We start from the raw sequence: 22,480 nt of genomic DNA on the forward strand, positions 1-22,480 counted from the left end.
AAATGTTAGTATTATGCGACAAAATATATTAGGAAAAAAAAGAAATGGAAATCTTGTGAAAGAATTGTTCTAAAAACAAATGACGTCTGTAGGCCGTACAACCTTTGCAATCTTGATGCCAAGTTTTGAACATGTTTGATAATGGATTAGTTGCCGCACTTGGGATTGCTGTTGCTCACTGCTGTTTCAAGCATTGCTCACAGACTTTGTGTGAACGCTCAGACCCGTGGAAAATTAGAGGGAACATTGGTCATAGACCTGTTTTAGTGGGTCACGAGCATTTGCTTTGGCAAGATAATGCAAGTCAATATGATTGGCCATGCTTTTTTGCTTATTATTGAGATCGATGTAAGTTTTTTATGAATGTACTAGGAGGCGCTTAAGAGTTTACATTTTCCCTTTAAGCATTTGGGTGAATACACACAATATTGTGGCTTGAGAAAAGACCTAAATACGTATTAATTACTGAATAATTGCGTCATTTCAGGACTTTAGTTTCAAGATGTATGTATAGTTCTACTCAGTCAAAGACCCTGTATTAGTTGCAAATGAATCAATGGCTCTCACCTGAATTGTCTTGTGTCGTCACTGTTATCTTGTGGAGCACCCGAGGGGACACCTTCAGCCCGGCTCGTACCTGGTAGAACCTGACAAGCAAAAATATTAAAAAGTTTAAAAAATGCCATGGAATAAAATCTGTATGTTTATGGATATGAATTATTGTATTCAATGTGTTCAACTTTTCATTGTTTTTCCATGTATTACCCAATGTTGTTTTAATTGTCTGCAAATGGCATTATGAAGAATGTGCCATATGTCTGTGTAGCATTAAGAAGTGCAAATGTATCTAGGTTTTATAACAAATACAGTGCAGAGCAAAAGTATTGCCCTCTCAATAACATTTTGACATACTACCTAATTTCAGGCTTCAAACGTATTGATCAGAAAACTCAAAATGTGTTCATTTGAGACCCAATCATGAAAATGAATCAATGTTCTCCAACAAAATGGTACTACAACAAAAATAATAATTAAAAAGTTTATGTTGCAAAAATGTTACAAACCTTTGACCCAATACTTTCTACAACCTTCTGTTGCTGCAATCACAGCCACAAGCCTTTTTTGTCAGGACCAGAACGGAGAAAGGACCCAATTGCGTTACGTTTCTCTCAGTTTTATTGGAAGAAAGGAAAGGGTTGCTCCTACGACCCGGTGGTTGCTGGGCGCGGGAAGCAGGTCGCTCTGAACGCAGAGGTAGGACTTCCGTGGCGAGCGATGGTGGTGGCGGGGACGGGAAAATGGGTCAGTAGCCAGGACAAGAGAGCAAAAACGTGGTCGGGGTTGGAAATGAGTCATAAGCCAGGAGAGGAGAATAGACTTGGTCAGGATCAGACAGGAGCAAAAAACAGGTGGGAGTCAGGGTCGAAAAAGGCTTGCCTAGTGTAAACTGAGGTTCGCAGACGGACTGACAACAGGTGACAGAAAGGCGTGGGTTTGAATAGGGACAGGGAGCCAATCAGAGTCCGAGTCAGTTGGCGCCAAAGGAGCGGGCACAGGTGCATCACAATGGTAATCATGACATTTTTGGGTTTGTCTCTAATATGTTTTTCACATCTTGAAACTGAAATATTTGCCCATTCTTCCTTGCAAAACAACTCAAGTTCCTTAAGGTTTGATGGAATCGTTTGTGCATAGCATTTTTCAGATCTTTCCACAAATGCACTGTAGCATTGAGTTCAGTAGTTTGGGTGGACATTCCAAAGCCTTTATATTGTTTGTTTTAATCTATTATTTTGTAGATTTTTCATTATGTTTTTGTTCTGTTGGAAGTGAACCTGCGCCCCATTCTCAGCTCTCTTGCAGACTCCAACTGCCAGAATTGGCCTGTTTTTGACTCTGCCCAACACTTCTAACAATCATCCCAGTCCCTTCTGGAGGAAAACAATTCCAGTTAATGCTGCCGCCAATATGTTTGCCATTGGAGATCGTGTTTTCAGAATGATGTGCAGTGTTACTCTTACACCAAATATAATGATTTGCATTAAGCCCAAATAACATGAATATTTTGTTTGTTTGTTTGTTTGTACATGATTCAATTGTTTGTTTGTTTGTACATGATTCAAATTGAATCTTTTCTTCCGGCGCCGTCACGAATGGCAGCCACTCCAGCAGCTACCGTGTTATTTTCGATTGTTCTCGATTGTTCTCAGCTCAGGGATGCTGCTGGAAATGTGAATTTCCCTTCGGGGATGAACAAAGTATCTATCTATCTATCTATCTAATTCCTAGTTAGTCTTATCTGATGAGACCGCTTTGTTCGACATGTTATTTGTGTCTTTCGTGTGGCGTCTTGCATACACCAAACAGGCTTTTTCATGTCATCATTTCAGAATGAGCCACTCTTCCAAAATGACAGATGTGTGCAGAGTACAAATAATATTTGTCTTATACACAGATTGTCCAAACTGAGCTGTGTATGCCTCTAGGCCATCCAATGCGATCATGGCCCCTTGGTTTCTTCTCTATATAGATTTTTTTTTTTGCTTGGGCCAAAGGTTTAGATGGAATGACAGGTCTTAGTGGGCTTGCATTGGTTCTATGATCTCTACATTTAGATACAGTATTATTGCTCACAAAGTTGTCTGCGTTCTTCATACTGCTAATATCTCCTTTCACAGACCCATGATCCCATCCCAGGGCAGATGCATCAAAACTACATTAAAATGACACACAGGCGCATTCAGATTGTCATCGTTTGTCATTTAGGATGACATTGAATTATAAAAAAGTCATCAGGGAACTTCTGGAGTCAATTGGCTGTGCTGAAGAGGACAGGGGGGGCATAAACTACTACTCAGTTTTTTTCATTGTTAATATAATATAAATTGCTGTGAAGCTTAATTTGTTGCAATATGACAAAAAGTTATTGGGTGGTCAAAGCCCTTGCTGGGTAGGTAGGTGTGTCCCTTAACCACTAGGGTCGTAGGGCCACCATTTCCTGTGGTGTGTCTTGGGCAAGTACAGCCTGGTGGCATCAATCTCTCTCCACGCAAACAAATACCCTTGCTAGACATGCTAGACATTATAAATATTGAAATAAAACAAGGGTTAAATGTCTCATTATCAGGCTATCCCATGGGAATGGATTTAATCGATGCTGCTTTACCCAAAGGGACCATCTTGACTGCCTGGGGACATACCGGACACTTATGAAGAGCAAAGTGTAGCAGTAAAGATAATCACCACATCTGAGCTTTAATGACAACATTTAAGAGCAGAAGCTTTAAAATAGACTGGCTGCGAAAAAGTCGATAGCTGCGTAGTTGATGGTTATGGCGAGAAATGGGTCAAGACCAGTCTACTTTGATTTAACCAGTTGAGGAAAATTTTACTGAGCGTAAAGATTGTGAGTATATTCACAATTTGTCAGGTATTTAATCACGGGAAGGCTTAACAGTAAAGAGAAGATTGATATTATTGACATCACCGAGACCGATTGCGTTGCTAATTGCGATAGCTTCTGTTCAGCTCTATTATTTTAGCCAAAGAACATCCACAGAAGTGTTAGCATTGATTCTAGGAATTGCATTGTGTTGAAAAAGCTATTAGCATTCGTCGCAAATCTTTACATGAATATGTAAATAGGGCGGGTGTTTAGAATAAAACGGTACTAAGAGTCAAAATTTCTTACAAAGTCAGAATCAGAAAAGTTTTTTTCTTCCTTCTCGAGGTTTTTTTTTTCATTTTCCTCATTTTGAGATTTTGAGTTTTTCCTTGCCTCATGTAGGTTTAAGATCAGGGGGTCGTGTAATAACAGTCTGTAGTCTGTACAGCCCTTTGAGACTTGAGGGCTATACAAAAAAACATGATTTGACTTGACTTTAATTGTTGCATTCTATTTTCCTGTCATTGCAAACCCAAGTGCAGTAATTGGGCTTCAGCTTTGAAAGGATGGTGTGAATTATTTAGCTTCTCCTAGTGTAAAAAAAACAATATTTATTTAGATAACATGCAAAACACAGTAACGATCATATAAAAATGCATGTTTTAAATAAATTGTCAATTATTTTACATCACCTGAGGCTCAAGTAGAAGGAACTGGCATGACTGTATGTCATCTTGCTGCAAAATGTACTCAGAAAAGCCCAAAACATTGGGAAAGGCTGAACAAAAATTTAAAAGAATAATGGTGTTTTTCCATTGCACTACACAATAAAGCAACATCAAGTTGATAAATATTACAGTGTGTATTATTTACCGCCGACAAGCGTTATAAACAAATGTCATTGGGAAAAAAAAAGTATTGATTTTAATAATAAGTAATAATGTATAATATTAAAAAAATAACAATGAAATCGTACATATTGAAAATCTGCCAAATGAGATTTGTTTGCCCATAATATTACACTTGTCTTATATTGCTCTTGTAAAATACAAAAAAAATAATCCTTAAAAAGAGAATAAACTTGATGCCATTGGGTTAAGAATGTATTTTTGGGGTTTTGTTGTGTTGGCCAAATCGTCTTATTGGTCATATTCATTATTTGATGAGCATATCAACAATAACTGCAATTCTATAGGAATGTGTAATAATTGTCTGTAGTTTGCAATAATCTGTGGTCTGTGCAGCCCTTTGAGACTCTTTGTGATTAAGGGCCTCACAAATAAACATGACTTGACTTGACTTGACTTGGAAAATTTTGACTTATGCAATAATATGTGAATTCAATTTTGCCGAATGGGTAAAATGTCTTACCCTCTCTGAAACAAATCCACATTATGAAATTTGTGCAACTCTACGGAAAACTCCAACGTTCCCTGGACTTCAGACATGATATCATCCCAGTCATCACCTGTGAGAAAAAGAAAAAATAAAGAAAATAGATAAAACACATTTCAGACACTACGTCACAGTTCTTTCAGAAATGTCTTACCCCGTTCCCAGAGTATTTAGACCTAAAAATATCGACGTCGTTCTTAAGAAATCACATATCGCAAACACAGAAGCTTGTTTGTTTTCTGCTTAACTGACAATGTCTGGACCAAATTGAAAATGAAAAAAGTCCATTTTTTGTGTCCCCAAGCAAAATGCACCCAATAACTGTTATTGGAAGGCATTGGAAGTCTGGATGTTGATAGACATATTGTACTAAGCCTTATACTGAATGCAACACATGCTGTATGAATCCATATTAAGCCCTTAACGATCCTGTGGAATTCCACTAAAATCCCATTCCAAGACCTCCATTCAGTAGGGTCGCGGGGGCGCTGGAGCCCATCCCAGCTATCTTCGGGCAGTGGGCAGGGGATACCCTGAACTGGTTGCCAGTCGCAGGGCACAGAGAGACAGACAATCCGTTCGCTCATTCACACCTAGGGACAATTTGGACCGGCCAATTACCCTGACATGTATGTTTTTGGAATGTGGGAGGAAACCAGAGTGACCGGAGGAAACCCGCGCAAGCACGGGGAGAACTAGCAAACTCCACACAGGAAGTTCAATCTCATGACCTCAGAACTGTGCCGCACACGCGCTAACCACTGCTCCGCCGTGCTGCCCCATTCCAAGACCTACCCAAAGTAAATGGAATGTTGTTCATAAACCATTTGGAGAATATGGATGGTTTTGGTCTCTTTTGAATGTTAAACACTCAGAAGTTTTGTCCCAAACCAAAAGAATCACTGCAAGTGCTACTAGCTTTAAGTATTATAAATGGGAATACACAGAATTAGAAGGTTTTTAATCACGCCAGAATCTTAATTTGCAATCAAATGCCTGCAGGAGGGTGTAGCGTAGGCATTCTAAATGGAAAAGAACTGGGACAGTAGCATAAAGCCTTACCTAGTCCCAGGTCAAATTTGATCACAATCTAAAAAACGAAACATTTTATTTGACACATTTTTCTCAAGATATAGCAAGGCGTTTTTAAAAGTGGCCATTTGAAGACTACCTGTTTACAGCTCTAAATCCTTTGCCACCATGTATTTTACTATCCTGGCTTGCCTGCATTTGGGTAACATGAAACTGATTGGTGAAACCGGATTCTTGCCCGTTATTGCTCCTACTCATCGAAGATATGAGATTTACATAGTTATATAAGTGGGATTTATATTCTGCCACGTGTCGCGCAAGCTCATTAAAATGAGTCCTTTTTTATAGTACAGTCGGCAGCGTTGAGTCGAGGGATCTACAAATGCATTAGATTATATGGCCAGGATATTTTGGGACATTGTCTTTATTGTCATTGATAACAACAGAGTGAACATATATGTTTATATAGGGAGATGAGACGTTAGACAGGGCACTGCAGGACAAACATGTAATAAAGCCTTAAAAGAGGGAAAAAATAAGCTAATAAGAATTTCAAGATACTGTAAATTGCCATAAGTAATTACAAGGTAGTGCTTCCTCTCTCTGCCGCTCATTTACTCTTTCTTTCTTTTTTTTGCTTGCTTTTTTGCTTTCTTGCTTTTTTTGCTTTCTTTCTCTCTCTTTTTTAGATGTCTTTCTTTGTCACTCCCTTTCTTTATTTATCTCACTATTTCTTTCTATAGTTTCCCTTTATCTCTCTCTCTCTCTCTCTCACACTCACTCTCTCTACCTTTCTGGATCTCTCCCGCTCTCTCTCCCTCTCTTGATCTCTCTGTCTTTCTTTCTCTCTTTCTATTTTTTTCTCTTTGTGTTTCTCTCTTTTGCTCTCACTAACTGCCTCTCTCTCTCTTTCTATTGTTCTCTCTTCCTTTCTCGCTCATTTGTTTTCTCTTTCTTTCCCTCTCTTTCTTTACCTCTCTCTATTTATCCTTCTCACTGTATTTCTTTGTTTCTTAGTTCTCCCTTTCCTTTTTTTCTTTCTTTCTTTCTTTCTTTCTTTCTTTTTTTCTCTTTTTCTTTCTTTCTTTCTTGTTTTCTGTTTGTCTTTCTTTCCTTCTTTATTTCTTTATTTTTCTTTCTGTCTGTCTGTCTGTCTGTCTGTCTTTCTGTCTTTGTTTCTTTCTTTCTTGCTTGCTTGCTTTCTTGCTTTCTTTGTTTCTTTCTTTCTGTATATTTCTTCCTCCCTTTGGTTATTCAACTCTCCCCTTTCTTCCTTTACCTCTTTTTTCTGTATTTCTCCTTTTTTATCTCTCTCTTGATCTCACTTGCTCTTTCTATTTCGTTTCTTCTCTCTCTTTCTTCCTCGCTCTCTCGCTCTTCCTCTCTCTCCCTCTCTCTCTGTATCTCTCTATCGTCATTTCTTTTCCTCTGTCCTTTTCTTTTATCTACTAGCCCCTGAGCTTGGATGAGTTTGACACCGCTGAAATAGAGGATTTACAAGGTGAAGAGCGTTGGAGTTTTTATAGGCATTCACGCAGGTAAAATTCAAGTATCTACTGAGTGTACACCCAGAGGTCATCGGGGGACAATCAGACCTGAGGGCCCTGTAGTCGCGCCCTCAATTTAAAGCTCTTCAGTTTTTTTGAAGGGGAACAAAAGCCCTTGAACAACCTTCTGTGCATTGCATTGTGTTTTTTCCTGCTTATGAATAAAAACCAAGACTTCCCAGAAACTAAACGAGGAGATGTGTCCTTGGCATGAAAATACTGAGCCACAAATCACCTGATGTCATAATCTCTACTGAAATCGCCCACGTTAGTGTATTAAGCTGCCTTAACAGAGGGGTAAAGCAATCAGCCCGCCGGCTGGATCAGGACCACCAAAGTTTGAACCTGGCCAGTGAAATAACACTAAAAGAAGCACAAAAGAAAAAAAAAATGAGCTGCAGTTTGAAATATGTCCACTGGATGTCACCAATGCGACAAAGCTTCTCTTTTTCTCGCTTTTTGTCACTCTCTCTGTCTATTTTGTTCAAATGTTTTTTCTCTCTATTTCTCTTCTACTCCTCTCTTTATCTATCCATTTGTATTTGTCTCTTTTCTTTCTATCTATCTTTGCTTCTCTCTTTCTTTCTTTCTTTCTATGCCTTCATTTATCTCAGTAATTATCTTCCCTTTTTCCTTCCTTCGCTCTCATTCTATCTTTGCCATTTTCCTTCTCTTTCTCTTTTTCTCTGTTTCTGTCAATCTGTTTTACTATATCTCACTTTTTCCCTCACTCTCTTTCTTCCTATACTCTTTATTTCTCTCTCACCCTCTTTTTTATCCCTTTATCTGTGTCTCCCTTTGTTTCTCTCTTTCTTTTTTATTTTTTTATCTTTTGTCTTTTCTATCTCTTTTTATCTTTTGATATCTTTCATTTTATTTGTTTTATTTTTCTGTCTCTCTTTTCTTTTCCTTTTCCTCTTGCTTTTTGCTCTCATTCTCACTTTACCGTCTGTTGTTCTTTGTTTCTATATTTACCTTTTCCTATTTATCTATGTTTAGTTGTTTTGCTCTCTTTCTCTGTGTTTTGCTCTCTTTCTTTCTTAATCCCTCTCTTTCTCTCTATCCATCTCTCTTCTCTCTCTCTCTCTCTCTCTCTATTTTGTTCTTCCTCATTTCCTTACTATCTTTCTCTATCTTTGTCACTCTTTGTCTGTCTTTCTTCTTCTCTTTCTCTGTCTCTTTTCTCTCTTTCACCCTTTCTTTCTCTTTCAATCTTTCCATCTCTCTCTCTCTTTCTCTCGCTCTCTCTTTCTTTCTCTTGCTTTCCTCTCTCTTTTTTCTCCCTCTCTCCTTTTCTCTCATTGTCTTTAATACACTATCCCGCCTCTGTGATATTGTTGCAGCCCCTGAGCTTAAATGAGTTAGACACCCCCTGCGCTATGATATTACCAAACAGTGCCTGAGCAAGAGGAAACCAACATGTTCTGAGGGCTATGGACCGTCCCATAATGGACATTTTTTACTAGTTGGTGCACAGGGTCTGGACTCTGTGAACTTGCCGTCTCGTCTGTCATGTGCCAAAACGGCACGACAGTTTCACTTTGTTTATGAGCTCCCTCGCTCTCTGCCATTACGAACGCAGCAGCACGACAATGTAACCTCAGTGACTTGAGTTGATTAGCAAATAGCAGAGGACATTTCCGAAAAGTCAACTTTCCTTTATTACAGTGCCTCGAAAGTGGTAAATGATGTGCACTTATATAGTCCTTTGCATGTCACTGAAGACCTCCCAAAGCACTTTACAATGCGCTTCACACTCACCCATTCACACACACACTCACACACGGATAGCAGCAACAGCCCTGCAAGGCGCCTACATTTTATATTGTGCTAAAAAATAAGATATCAAAACGTTAGAAATCTATTGGCCCTGTTTAAGTTAATACTTTGTAGAACCTCCTTTTGCTGTGATCATAGCCAAAACTCTTTTTGGGTATTGCCCATCTTGAAACACAAATATTTTCCCATTCTTCCCTGCAAAACAGACCAAGTTGCTTAAGGTTTGATGGTGATTGATTCTGCTTAGCATTTTTAGCTCTTTCAACAAATGCTCTAAAGGATTGTGATCTGGACTTTGGCTTGGACATTTGATCTCCTTTATATTCTTAGTTTCAAAGCATTCCATTGTACATTTTACTTTATTTTGAGGGTCATTTTCCTCTTGAAAATTAAACCTGCACCCTTATCTCATGCCTTTTGCAGAGAAAACAGATTTTCTGCCAGAATCGTTCTGTATTTGGGTCCATCTACATTTCCATCGACTATGATAATCTTCCCAGTTCCTGCTGAAGAAAACGAACCACAGACCATGATGCTGAACCACCATGTTTGACAGTAAGGCTAATATTTTTAGAGTGATGGGCAGTTTTACTCAAACGCCGAACTTAACGCTTTACATTCAGCTGAACATGCTCAAATTTCGATCTTATCTGACCAGAGCATCTTGTTCCAAGTATTGTTTGTGTCCCCCATGTGGCTTTGTGCAAACGTCAAACGGGCCTTTTTATTGTATTCTTTCAAAAGGGGCTTTTTTATTGCCACTCTTCCATAAAGGGTGGATTCATGCAGAGTACGACTACTGTAATAGTTAATTGATGCACGGATTGTCTTGCCTCAGATATGTATACCTGCACGTTATCCAATGTGATTAGGGCACTCTTGGTTGCTTCTCTGGTTAGTTTTTTGTTTTGCTTTTTGGGCCAAAAGTTTACAGGGCGGCCATATCTCAGTAGCTTTGCAGTATAGATATGCCCTCTCCATTTTGCTATTATTGCTCAAACAATGTCTTGGGAGATGCGTAAATATTGCAAAATCTTCTTCTATCCCATTCCCGCTTTGAACGTATCCACAACTTTATCCTGGACCTCCTTGGTGCATTTTAACACTATGGAGTAATTACACAGTTGTCATTTAGGTTGACATTTTATTGTTGTACATATACAAGTGCGGCTTTTCAAAGACAAAAATGTCGCCTGCCACAATAAGGGAGGATGCTTGGGGATTTATCGCCTTGTCGCACCTTCACCATAGGAAATGAATAGAGCCCTAGCGATAACGCTTCCTGTGTATCCAGACCATGAACGGCAGATATTTGGGTTATCACTCCATTTAAACAAACCTAAAGTTCCACTATTTAATGGAGCATCATTTTGACCTTTTTTACCTTGCAGCCGCCACCTTTAGCTAGCGTCATTGCAGCCACTGTCACCTCGTTTTATGTACGAGCATGTTGAGAGACTTGAGCCAGAGTGAAATATGAAAAAAAAACTTTAGACAGGAATGAGAGAGCACAATAATGACACATTGCGAGGGATTTGAATGCAACAGAGAGACCAAATTGCTCAACCAAGCGTGCATTGATCTAGTTATTTCACAGATTTTTTCCGTTCAGCGCTACCTCACAAAATTTGGCATGGTTATATATAGGTTTAGGCTACTAAGAGGATTGATACTGAGTTACAAGGCCAGTTGGAATTAAGAACCGCATATAAGCATCCCTCTAAACTTTCAACCCAATTAGGGAGAAAGTAAATCAGAGAAGCAACCAAGAGGCCCATGATCACATTGGTTGACCTGAGGCATACACAGCTGAGGTGAGACAATCTGTGCCGAAGACAAATACGCTGCAAAAATATTTTAATTAGTCTTTTAAAATATACCATAAAAGGCCTGTTTTACATTTGCAAGAAGTCAAGTCAAGTCATGTTTGTTTGTGACGCCCTTAATCACAAAGAGTCTCAAAGGGCTACACAGACCACAGATTATTGCAAACCAGAGACTATTATTACACCATACCCTGATCTAAAAAAATACATGAGGGCAAGGAAAAACTTAAAAACTTAAATGTGAGGAAAATGAAGAAGCTTTGAGAAGAGACTGCACATGGGGTAATCCACAATCCAGGATGACCAGGCTGCAATGGATGTTGCAATAACAAATAATCAGATATTGTCAACGTAAAATATAGGTTATTCATATGCTATTGATTAGAAGTGTGTTTTAAGCTTAGATTTAAAAATTTCCCCTGAGGTTGCAGATCAAATCTCAGGGCGAAGAGAATTCCACAGCACCAGGGAGAATGCTCTCGAACCTGCGGATCTCTTCTTGGCTGTGGGGATCACTATCAGACCAGCATTTTCAGAGCAAAGGCTCCGGACCGGGACATAGGGGGGAATTAAATCTGAAAGACATGAGGGAGCAAGTCCATGCAGCCACATGCGGGACACAAATAACATGTGGAGATGAGACTTAAATTGAACCTTTTGGGCTGAATGAAAAGCATTTCATTTGACATAGGACTAACACTGCACATCACCCTGAAAACACCATCCACAATGTCAAACATGAAGGTCAATTATTTCTGACAGAAAATCTGTTGGAGTCTGAAGGAGACCTGAAGATGGGCACGGGTTCACCTTCCAACAGGACAACAAGCATAAACATAAAGCAAAATCTACAATGGAGTGGTTTTAAACCAAAATGGCCAAGTCAAAATCTAGACCTCAATCTTGTAGAGCATTTGTGGAAAAATCAGAAAACTGCTGCGCAAAGTCACCATCAAACCTCAAGGAACTTGAGCTGTTTTGTTAGGAAGAGTGCGCAAATATTTCTGTTTCCAGGATTTGTTGGCTGTCATTGCATCAGAAGGAGCTCGTACAAAGTATTATCTTCTAGGGGTTAATTATTTTTCTTTTGATAGATGTATTTCTTAGCAAAATATAAAATATTGAATACATACGGTTGTTGTTGATTATTAGAAAATATGTTGAGTTATTATATGTACGTGTTCGATACCTGAGATATGGCAGGACTTTTGCAAGGCATTCTATGAAGATGTGCTATTGTGTACTCACAGAAGTTTGAAATTAAGCAAGTCAAGGGTTGTGGGAGAACAAAACATAAAACTTGGATCGTAGTAGAATCCCATTTGCTTTACTCAGTTTGTCACGTTACCCGGCACCATAAATAGTCACGTTCTACTAATCACTTGGCCCTTTCCGTCGCCGTGTATCGTCCTAACCGGCAAGGACCGGCCCAGACTTAGCTTTTACCTTGAAGGACGATCCGGGTAATGAGACGATCCTCAGAAATAATGCGGATGGATGCGCTCCCGACCAATGTTTATATCTCAGGTTCCGCCGCCGTCGCTGCTGCTGCTGCTGTTGCCATGGTTATCCATCCAGACCCTGCATGTACTGCAGTCCCCCCCAAGCTCTCTTTTTGCCTTCCCTCGCCTCTATCGCTCTTCATCAATCGGCATCTCTCGCATCCACACGGAGGAGGAGGGGGGATGTCAAATAGGGGGGTTTCTGCAGTTTAATCCACCTTCGTCCTCGCCCGTCCTGTCCGTGCGCGGTTGCGGTATTACTAGTACACGCGTGCGGACGGCAGGTTCTGTGTGTGCGCGCTCGTGTGTCCTGCTGCTGCACTCCGGCGTAGTCCGGCTAGCCGCTGTCTGACATCAAAGCCAGCCCACTAAAAGCTGAAGCGAATTTTCCAATGAGGACCACGTCGCTCCCGCCATGTGTTGTTGATGCAACCTGTGAGAGAGTCACATGGATGACTTGCCCAAGCAAGCTGTCCATCTAAAATGGTCAATTTTAGGTCAGGGGCGGCAGGGTAGAAAACAATGGGCATAGGGGCTTTAGGAGTAGATTAAAAAGAGAGAGGGGGAAAGAGACAGCGAGCAAGAGACAGCGAGCAAGAGACAGCGAGAAAGAGAGAGAGAGAGAGAGTATGGAATAGAGAAAGAAAGTAAGAGAGTAAGAAAGAGACAGCGAGAAAGAGAGTAATAAAGAGAGAGTATGGAATAGAGAAAGAGAGTAAGAAAGAGAGACAGCAAGGAAGAGAGAGACAGAGAAAGGGACAAAAGAGAAAGCGAGAGAGAGAGAGAGAGATAGTGAGAGAGAAAGAGAGTGACAGAGACACAGACAAACATAATTAATAAAAGACAGAGAGAACAAGAGAGAGAGAGAGAGAGAGAGAGAGAGAGAGAGAGAGAGAGAGAGAGAGAAGAGAGAGAGAGAGAGAGAGAGAGAGAGAGAGAGAGAGAGAGAGAGAGAGAGAGAGAGAGAGAGAGAGAGAGAGAGTATTAGGGAAGTTCGGTGGGAGACAAGAAAATCAAGAGAAAGAAAAAGAAAGAGAAACAAAAGACAGGAGGAAGAGAGAGACTGAAAAAGAGGAAAAAAGAGAAAGAGAGAGAGGGAGAGAGAGACAGTGGGAGAGAGTGAGAAAGAAAGAGAGAGAGACAGACAGACAAACAGAATTAGTTAGAGAGAAAGAACAAGAGAGAGAGAGAGAGAGAGAGAGAGAGAGAGAGAGAGTATTAAGGAGGGTCAGAGGGGGAGAAGGAGAAACAAAAGACATAGATAAAGAAAGAGAAAGTGAAAAAAAATGTGAGAGAAAAAAAGAAAGAAAGAGAAAATAAGAAAAACAAAGAAAATGTTGGCAGTGAAAAAAGCACGAAAGAGAGACAAAAAGAAGAGAAAAGGGCAAGACTGTGGGAAAGAGAGAGAAAGAAAGAGAGGGAAAACGAGAGAGGCAAGAAAAATAAGATAGAAGGCGAGAGAGAGAGAGAGAGAGAGAGAGAGAGAGAGAGAGGGGGGGGAATATTAAGAGGGGAAAAATAGAATAAAATGATAGAACAAAAGAATGAGAGAAAGAGAGAATAAAAAGAGAGGAGAACAAAAAAATAGAGAGAAAGGAAAAAAAGGAGGAGCAAAATAAAGAAAGAAAGCAAGGGAGATAAATAATTACTAATAGAGGGAATAACCAAGAGAGAAAAAGAGAAAGAGAGAAAGAAAGAAGAGAACAGAAAATAAAAAGAGAAAGGAAAGCGGGAGAGAAAGAAAGGAGAGAAAAAGCAAGAGACACAAAGAGAAGGATAGAAAAAGGGGTAAGAGCATGAAAGAGGAGTAAAAAGAGAGAGGACAGAGAGAGAGAAAACGAAAAAAAAAGATAAATAGAATGTGAGATAAGGAAAGGGAAAGAGAAATCAAGAAAGAGAGAGAAAGACAGAGGGGAGAAGAGAGCAAGAGAGCAGGGGAGAAAGGAAAAAAAAACAGAGAAAAAGAGAATTAGAGAGAAAGAGACACCCCGCTACTATTTTACCAACAATACACATAAATTTGGGGTATGATTTTGGTTTCCCGTATTTATAATATGCTTCTTGAAAAAAAGGATATCGAAATGAAAAATGTCAAATTAATATTTATATTCTTATGTTAACATGAATGTCAACCTCCAGATTGATTTCAAGGTCACTTTAAATGACAAGGAATGGGGACGGCAGATGGAATGATAAACACATATTAAATCAATTCAATAATCCGTTCTTTGGAATCCATGTGCGATACACAGACGCTTTCGTTATCAGTTCCCATTTTCACCTTGTTTTTCAAAAGCCAAAGTCAATGGCCGCTGGATTCCAGCATGGCATATTGCCATGGGCCCGGAGCACTCTTGATTAACGGAGGAGCGCTATCGATTTGTTTTATTTTCCAAAATGTCCGCCGTCCGACTAATAGGATGAAAAAGCCTGGCAGAATTTTCAGGGAATGTTGACTTCCAGGTCATTTTTAAGACTCATCAAACCAGAGCCTTACTTATCATTGATCATGATCATTTAAACTAACTTGACTTCCAATAAATGTACAATAAAAGCAATATCATATAGAAACAGAGTCTACCGACCTGGACACAGCACACTCTGTCGTTGAGACCTCGAAACCGTCGGAGTTTGCAAAAACTCAGACTATTGTGACTTTGAGAGGGCATTTAGCAGTAGTGGAGCCTCCTACATCCACTGGTCATGAGAGCGCTAGTCATGCGCTTTACTGAAAAACAGAAAAACAACAACACTTGATTGTTTTCTTCTCTTACTGTTTTCTGTGACTTACAATTGGATTTACCAGCCACATGGTCTTATGGAGGTCAATCGCTGTAATACTTAGCTACCCCTTTACATTAAAGGGACAGTGTACTACCATGCAGAAGTACGACAGTTCAGACCGTTGAACAGCTATATGGCAATGCCAACAGCAAGGTAGTGATCAATAGTACTGTTGGAGCGTGGTTTTAAACCACAGTTGGAGTGAGACAAGCCAACTCCAACTTTAGTCCATATCTTCCTGGATATCTTCCATATCTACGAATTTTACAGCCAACATTGGCCGTGTTAAGTATTGAGTTATTTTTAGGTATTGAATTAGTTTTATGTTGATAATACGTGTATTATTTGCCCTCATGTAGGTTTTAAATGAGGAGACGGTGTCATAATAGTCTGTAATAATAGTTTGCAAAAGTAGAAGATCAAAGCGGCGCCGCTGTGAGCGGCAGCCTTTCCAGCAGCTTCCTGTTATCTCGGACTTTTTGTGAATTTTTGTTTTTATTGTCTGCTTCTATCTTCTGTGTCTTTCGTCCCGTTTGACAACTACACTTTAGATTACTTTCTATCCTATCGTTATGTGTTATTATTCGAGGAATCAACTCCTTGCCCTGAAGAATTCTCGTGCCGGCATGATGAGGGGGCCTATCGTGGATGGAGAGCCGGAGCTAGCTAAGCTGCTAGCGGCGTTATAAGTCTTCGGTATTGTCCGTAACTATGGTAAATGTGAACTCTCTACCAAATAAGACCGACGAACTGGCTGTGTTGGTGAAAAACATCAAAGCGCACAATGAATGCAGTAAGCTGTGTTTTACGGAAACGTGGCTCACGTCTAGCATCCCGGACGCTAACGTGGAGCCACCCGGAGCTACCCGGACCGGAGCTGCTATCCAGCTTCAGCGCTGTTAAACAGAGACACGAAAGCCTGCGGGAAGCAGAGAGGGGGTGGACTTGCTATCTAGGAGAACACGAGGTGGTGTAAACCTGGGCACAAACATTTCCATCTGCTGCAGGGACGTCGAACTTTTGGCCTAGCGTTTGACATGATCCACTCTGCTGTGGCTAAACTACAACAAAGCACCCTGAGGGCATCCTGTTAATCTGTTAATAAACAACAAGGGAGACAGCTGGAAGTGTGAATTTCCCTACGGGGATGAATAAAGTATCTATCTATCTATCTATCTATCTATCTATCTATCTATCTATCTATCTATCTATCTATCTATCTATCTATCTATCTATCTATCTATCTATCTATCTATCTATCTATCTATCTATCTATCTATCTATCTATCTATCTATCTATCTATCTATCTATCTATCTATCTATCTATCTATCTATCTATCTATCTATCTATCTATCTATCTATCTATCTATCTATCTATCTATCTTTGATCTGTGCAGCCCTTTGAGACTCTTTGTGATTAAGGGCTATACAAATAAACATCACTTGACTTGACTTGAGAGGATGATGACAAAAGCCCTGGATCAACATGAAGGTAATGATGACATTGGCAGACTGGCAGGAGAGGAACATCTCATCAGAGATCTGGTCACTTCCCTGGACAAAGCAACAACCCAGAATGGAAAGGAACTCAGCACAGACAAAAACAAAAACAATGACTGCAAATACCCAAGGTATCACCATAAACATCACCATCAACCACCAAGAGCTCGATCTCGTCACCAAATGTAAAATCTTGGAGCTGTCATATGAGAAGGGGATCAAACCCCATCCACACTTGCCAGACTTAAACCCATCTGGATGGACAAGAACATAGCAAGCGCTGGTTACTTCCATCTTCCTTTACGCTTGCGAGACATGGACTCTCACGGAAACTGAGAAGTAAAATCCAGGCTGAGGAGATGTGAAGCTACAGGAAACTTCTAGGCATCAGCTACTTAGCCCATCAGAGGTCACATTGGTCCAAACAAAGGACTGTAGTCGATCTAGCGCAGACGAAAACTGCAGTGGAATGGTCACGTTACAAGATCATCAGAACTGGTCAAGATCATTCTCCAGGACGCAGTCCAAGGTGGCAAGAAGTAAAGAAGACCTAAAAAGAGTAGTGCAGGAATCTTCATTGTGGTACCTGCAGGCACCAGGATGCCCCCAAAGACCACCTAAATAGCCCGTAGGCTGGTTGTGAAAATATATCATGGGTTATAGTGTTTATAAAGGAAACTAGCATTAACTTGAGACGTTGACCAAGACTATTATAACCTTTAAAACTGAGAGCTCTGGTTCAAGACATCATAGACAATACACCGAAAAAGATATGATCATCCTGCTAAGAAACTTGACCACTAGAGGTCGCTGTATTGTTTAGCGAAACAAAAAAACGAGTGTTAAAAAGAAGAAAATACTAAATAGTCATATTTAAAGGGACCAAAATGCACTGTGTTTCCTGCTTAATTGTTTTGCCTATTTTTTGAATAACAGAAAACAGAAAAAAAAACGAAAGAATCAAATGGAAAATGAAAATATATTTTTTTTAAAAAGATAAAAACCGTACAAAAAATAAATTACTTGGAAAACCAAACAACAGAAGGAGAAAACATGGACAAAAGAATAAAAAAGTAAGGTCAAAATAAATAAAAGAAAAATGAGAAATGAAAAACAATAGTAAAAAAGAAAAGTAAAAAGAATGGGAAAAAATGAAAAGAAAACAAGAGAAAAGATACGAAAAAAAGGAAAAAGAAAAAGAAAATAATTTATCCAAAATAAATGTAATTTCATCCATTTACAAATGTTTTAAAATTCCTAATTATATAATAGTCTATTCTGGATTACAATTTAAATCAATATTGTTTTCTTTTAAAATAAAAGATGTTTCCATAATACCATAAACATTACTCACTGTCCCTTTATTAAGGTGAGCTTCATGTTATGAAACTAATTCAAAATTCTACACATGCGAGTATTTAGAATAAAATGCAAGTTTGTATTGACAGTTTTTGTATTTTTGCTCATTATCTTGAATTGTTTTTATCTTATATACTACATTTTAACACTAGGAGGCGCTAAATATTACCCATTGTCCCTTTAGGATGGGCCTCATGTTACGGAAAGCTAATTAAAAATTTTAGACCTACGAATATTTAGAATGAAATGCATGTTTGTATAAAAGTTTTTGTCATTTTGCTCATTATTCAAATGAATTTGTTTTTTTTCTAACTGTCCTACATTTTAACACATATAACTCACTGTCTCTTTAAGGTGAGCTTCATGTTACGGAAAACTAATTAAAAATTCTACTCCTACGAATATTTCGAATGAAATTTATGTGAAGTTTATATTGACAGTTTTTTTGTGTGTTTTTGCTCATTATTTAAATAAATTAGCTTTTTTTGTTGTTGATGTAGAACATTTTAACACTAAGAGGCTTTATATATTATACACTGTCTCTTTAACGGGGCATATCCGACGTGCATGCCACGCACGATTCCAAAACGCCCGTCTCATCACCTGCGCACCGCTTCTTCGCTATTATAAGCATCATTATTAAGAGAATTACACACAGGCTGCACATATCATTAGGGGGCACCCGAGTGAGGGGAAAAAAAAGAAGTTTACACAGAAAGGGCCCCGGGGCCCTTAGCATCTGTCGCTAATAAAAGGTTGCCACCACCTCTGAGAACTCCTGGCCAATGGTAGGGCACAAAGCAAGGTTTTATTTGGGTGCAGAAAACCCTTGAACATCCCACCCAGCCCGAGTGGCAGCTCACACTCGTTCGGAAGCATGTGCAGATAGTTTTTCGGACGACGGGCGGCGGATTCAGGTTCGATTCCAGCACTAGCGTCCTTCAGCGTCACCGTTAGACACGATGGCCTTCCGATGTTATGCATTTGCCAGGTACTGAACTCAAACTGATTGTGTATTCGAGAAGAGCGTTAGATTGTTTTCGGGTCAACTGTAACGGTTTTTGGTATCAGAAATGTCTTGAGAGTTCAATGATGCACAGTGCTTTGCCAAAATATCGCCCCCCCCAAAAAACTTGTCCTATTTCGGGCTCAAATTTCAAAATATTTTCTAAGAGAAACGATTGTAAAAAGAAACCAAATGTATATTGTGCTAAAGAATGTAAAATTGAAAATATTGGCCCCCTGCAAGGTAATACCTTGTGCAACCCCCAAAAGTCTTTTTGGGTATGTCTTTATACGTTCGGCTCATCTTGAAACTGAAATATTTGCCCAATTTTCCTTATAACACAGCTCAAGTTTGTTTGTTCATTTGATTGTGCAAATCATTTTTCAATCTTTCTGTAGTAGATTTTGCCTAATGTTTAGAGTTGTTGTCATTTTGAAAGGTGATTGTGGATCATATTCTCAGGTCTCTTGCAGAATCCAATGGATTTTCTGTATTTGGCTCCAGGCATTATCCAATGCACTCCAATAATCTTCACAGTCCCTTCCCTAGAGCATGATACTGCCAGCCCCATGTTTGACAGTGGGGTCACACAAAACAATTTCCATTCAGTCCAAAACGTTTAACTTTGGTCTCATTCACATGTTATTTGTGTCTCCCATGTGGCTTCTTGCAACCCAGATGGGCCTTTTTAAAATATTCTTTCAGAAAAGGCTTTCTTTTTGGTGCTCTTCCATAAGGGCAGATCAATGCAGATTACGACTAATATTTGTCTCATGCATGTATGCACAAACTATCCCACTACAGTTGTGTATGCCTGCGGGTCATCCAGTGTGATAATGGGATTGTTTTCATTTGCTTTTCTGATTATTGTGCTCCTTGTTTGGGCTGAAAGTTTAGAGGTATGACCACGTCTTAGTAGGTTTGTTGTGGTTCTATGGTCTCTCCATTTTGATATTATTGCTCGCACAGTTTTCTGGGATAGTGGAAATGTTGAGAAATTAATCATTTAGCTCAACATAAGATCATTCGAAAGTCAACAGAGAACTTCTGGAGTTAGTTGGCTGAGGTAAGAGAACAGTGGGTCAATATTTTTGCACCACTTTTCATGGTATGCGTCTTACATATGATTTGGTTCCACTTCACTCTAGTGTCTCAGATGTTATTGATTCTTAGAAAATGTTTTAATTTTCTTAGTTTTTAGTTTAAAGACCTAAATGTGGCAATATGACAAAATGTTCTTGGGGGGCCAATACTTTTGCTAGGCACTGTCAGGTATCGGGGCATCTGTAGCTTTTCCAACAATGCACAAACCGGGCCCGCGTCATTTCATGATATAGGTGAGAATGAAATGTAGCGACAGCGATTTTCTTGCAAGTGTTTTTCACATTTTAGCGCATCAGATCTCACAAGTAATGGTTTAGGGTGTGACATTTAGCACTTAAGCGATGTGAAGAAACACATTCATAATCATTACAGTTGCTTCCTTAGTGCGGGCAAGAACTTGTACACATTAAGTACCTAGCAAAAGGCCAGCATTGCTCAAATTCGTATTTCTTTTAAGTTTATATTTACATTTTTTTTCCATTTCCTAATTATCATTTTCGTTGTTTTTTTTTTTAATGTAATTTGTTTTCGTATTGGCAATGGTGTTCGTACTGTGACCTGAGAGGGTTTTTCGTCTGTCCATGTTTAAAGGGAAACTGTGTATGACATGACCACTAAATTGCAATTGAAAACAAGTGCTACGAACACAAGGAAGAACACAAACCTTCAGAGACTCAGAATGCACCACTAGATTTAGGTATATTGAGTATAGCAACTGAAAATTAGTACTAAAAAGCACAAGAAAGAATGGAGATTAAGAGGTTGTTGTCTAAATCAGGTTTCAATGACCAAGTAGAAGTAGAAACTCAAAGGAAGGTGAGAAGACATCAATGGATTTTGAACTTGCTATGAGAACCAGGAGAAAGGCTCTCAGATAAATGGAAAAAATACCATCCCTTCTTGAAGCCCTGGTCTGAGTTCTCTCTTTTTGTTAGATCTTCAAGGTTTCAAACAACAGATCAGCACTAAAGGGTGTGGAAATCAAAGAACAGCAATATGACAACAATAATGCAACTAATGTATTTGTAAATCACTTTCCCATTCCAATTCAACGTGCTGTGTATAAACGTTATGTGTACAATAAGAAAACAAAATTCCCTGATTTACTCCACCCAAAAACGTCAAATAGTGTTACAGGTTTGAGGGCTGGACCCAAACGCAGAAACACAAGCTTTGTCTACAAGTTTATTGAGAGCAACTGGAATTAACAAAAAGTGCTCTGTATAAGGGATAAGGGAGAAAAATGTTGACCAAAAACACAGTCTGAAGAACACTCATGGGTGGCAAGATGTAGGAAGTCTGAGGTTCAATACAGGCATGCATCACAAACAGGAACAGGGACATGGACATGGACAGGAGCTAGAACAGGAACAGGGTCAGGGATGGGGACAGGAACATGGACAGGGACACGGGCAGGAACAAGATATGGAACAGGAACAGGAACAATGTCCACATACAAAGGACAAACCGACAACTTGTGTAGTTAGTTGAGTCCCTAGGTACCTTGTTAGTAATGAGAGTGAGGTGAATCTCCAGTCACTTTGTCCGTTGGTGACCTCGAGAGGACATTGGTGTACTGATATACAGAAACACAAACTGGTAAAAAAAAAAATATAAATAAAATATATATTGCAACACACTTATATTAAATAGCTTGTGAATGACCTATATTTTATTTTATGATGACAATGCCTTTGTATTGTTTGTTAATGCCATTGCAACCTGGTCACCCTTTTTGTTGTATTTTTTATTTTATATTATATTTAAATTATTTTACATTTTATTTTTAATTGTATTATTTGCTACATCCATTACAGCCTGGTCATCCTGGAAGGGGGATGACCTCATCCCTTCTTAATTGTTCTCATGCTGAGGTTTTTGAGTTTTTCCTTGCCCTCATGTAGGTTTTAGATCAGGGAATAGTGTAATAATAGTCTGTAGTTTGCCATAGTCTTTGGTCTGTGCAGCCCTATGAGATTCTTTGTGATTAAGGATGTCACAAATAAACATGAGTTGACTTGACCTGCTGTATGGCATTATTAGGCATTGAGGTGAAGAGGATATATGTATCTGTATAAGTGTTTATTTGCAGGGTTGATTGCCAACTAAGAGTATCATATAAAACATGAATATTAACCACACATCACATCATTTTTTTGTTTATCATGAATGAGTGATTTATTAAACCCCCAAAAAAATCAAAAAAGTGAGAATAGGTCACTAGATAAATATTTCAAAATTACTATCAACATAGTATGA

The 22,480-nt window shown here is 39.1% G+C and overlaps 2 protein-coding genes across 4 annotated transcripts in view; one reads left to right on the forward strand and one right to left on the reverse strand.

Moving 5' to 3' along the window:
* fam135b (family with sequence similarity 135 member B) overlaps positions 1–13,000 on the reverse strand; it is a 54,872-nt gene extending 41,872 nt beyond the window's left edge. For all 3 annotated transcript variants that reach the window (XR_015849763.1, XM_088329001.1, XM_088329000.1), the window contains exons 1-3: positions 12,411–13,000; positions 4,757–4,853; positions 568–647 (exon numbers count right to left, since the gene is read on the reverse strand). Coding sequence is in view for 2 of the 3 variants with exons in the window: in XM_088329001.1 (XP_088185127.1) it covers positions 568–647; positions 4,757–4,833 (157 nt within the window). In the remaining variant the exon portion in view is untranslated. The remainder of the gene's footprint in view (positions 1–567; positions 648–4,756; positions 4,854–12,410) is intronic.
* A 5,768-nt stretch (positions 13,001–18,768) lies between these two features.
* Positions 18,769–22,480, forward strand: part of col9a1c (collagen, type IX, alpha 1c) — a 28,336-nt gene continuing 24,624 nt past the window's right edge. The window contains exon 1 of the mRNA XM_088327804.1: positions 18,769–19,102. Within this exon, the coding sequence (XP_088183930.1) occupies positions 19,074–19,102 (29 nt within the window). The 5' untranslated portion in view covers positions 18,769–19,073. The remainder of the gene's footprint in view (positions 19,103–22,480) is intronic.

Source organism: Urocampus carinirostris, chromosome 2, assembly GCF_059441175.1.
Source record: "Urocampus carinirostris isolate Australia breed hairy pipefish chromosome 2, RoL_Ucar_1.0, whole genome shotgun sequence".
Lineage (NCBI taxonomy): Eukaryota > Metazoa > Chordata > Actinopteri > Syngnathiformes > Syngnathidae > Urocampus > Urocampus carinirostris.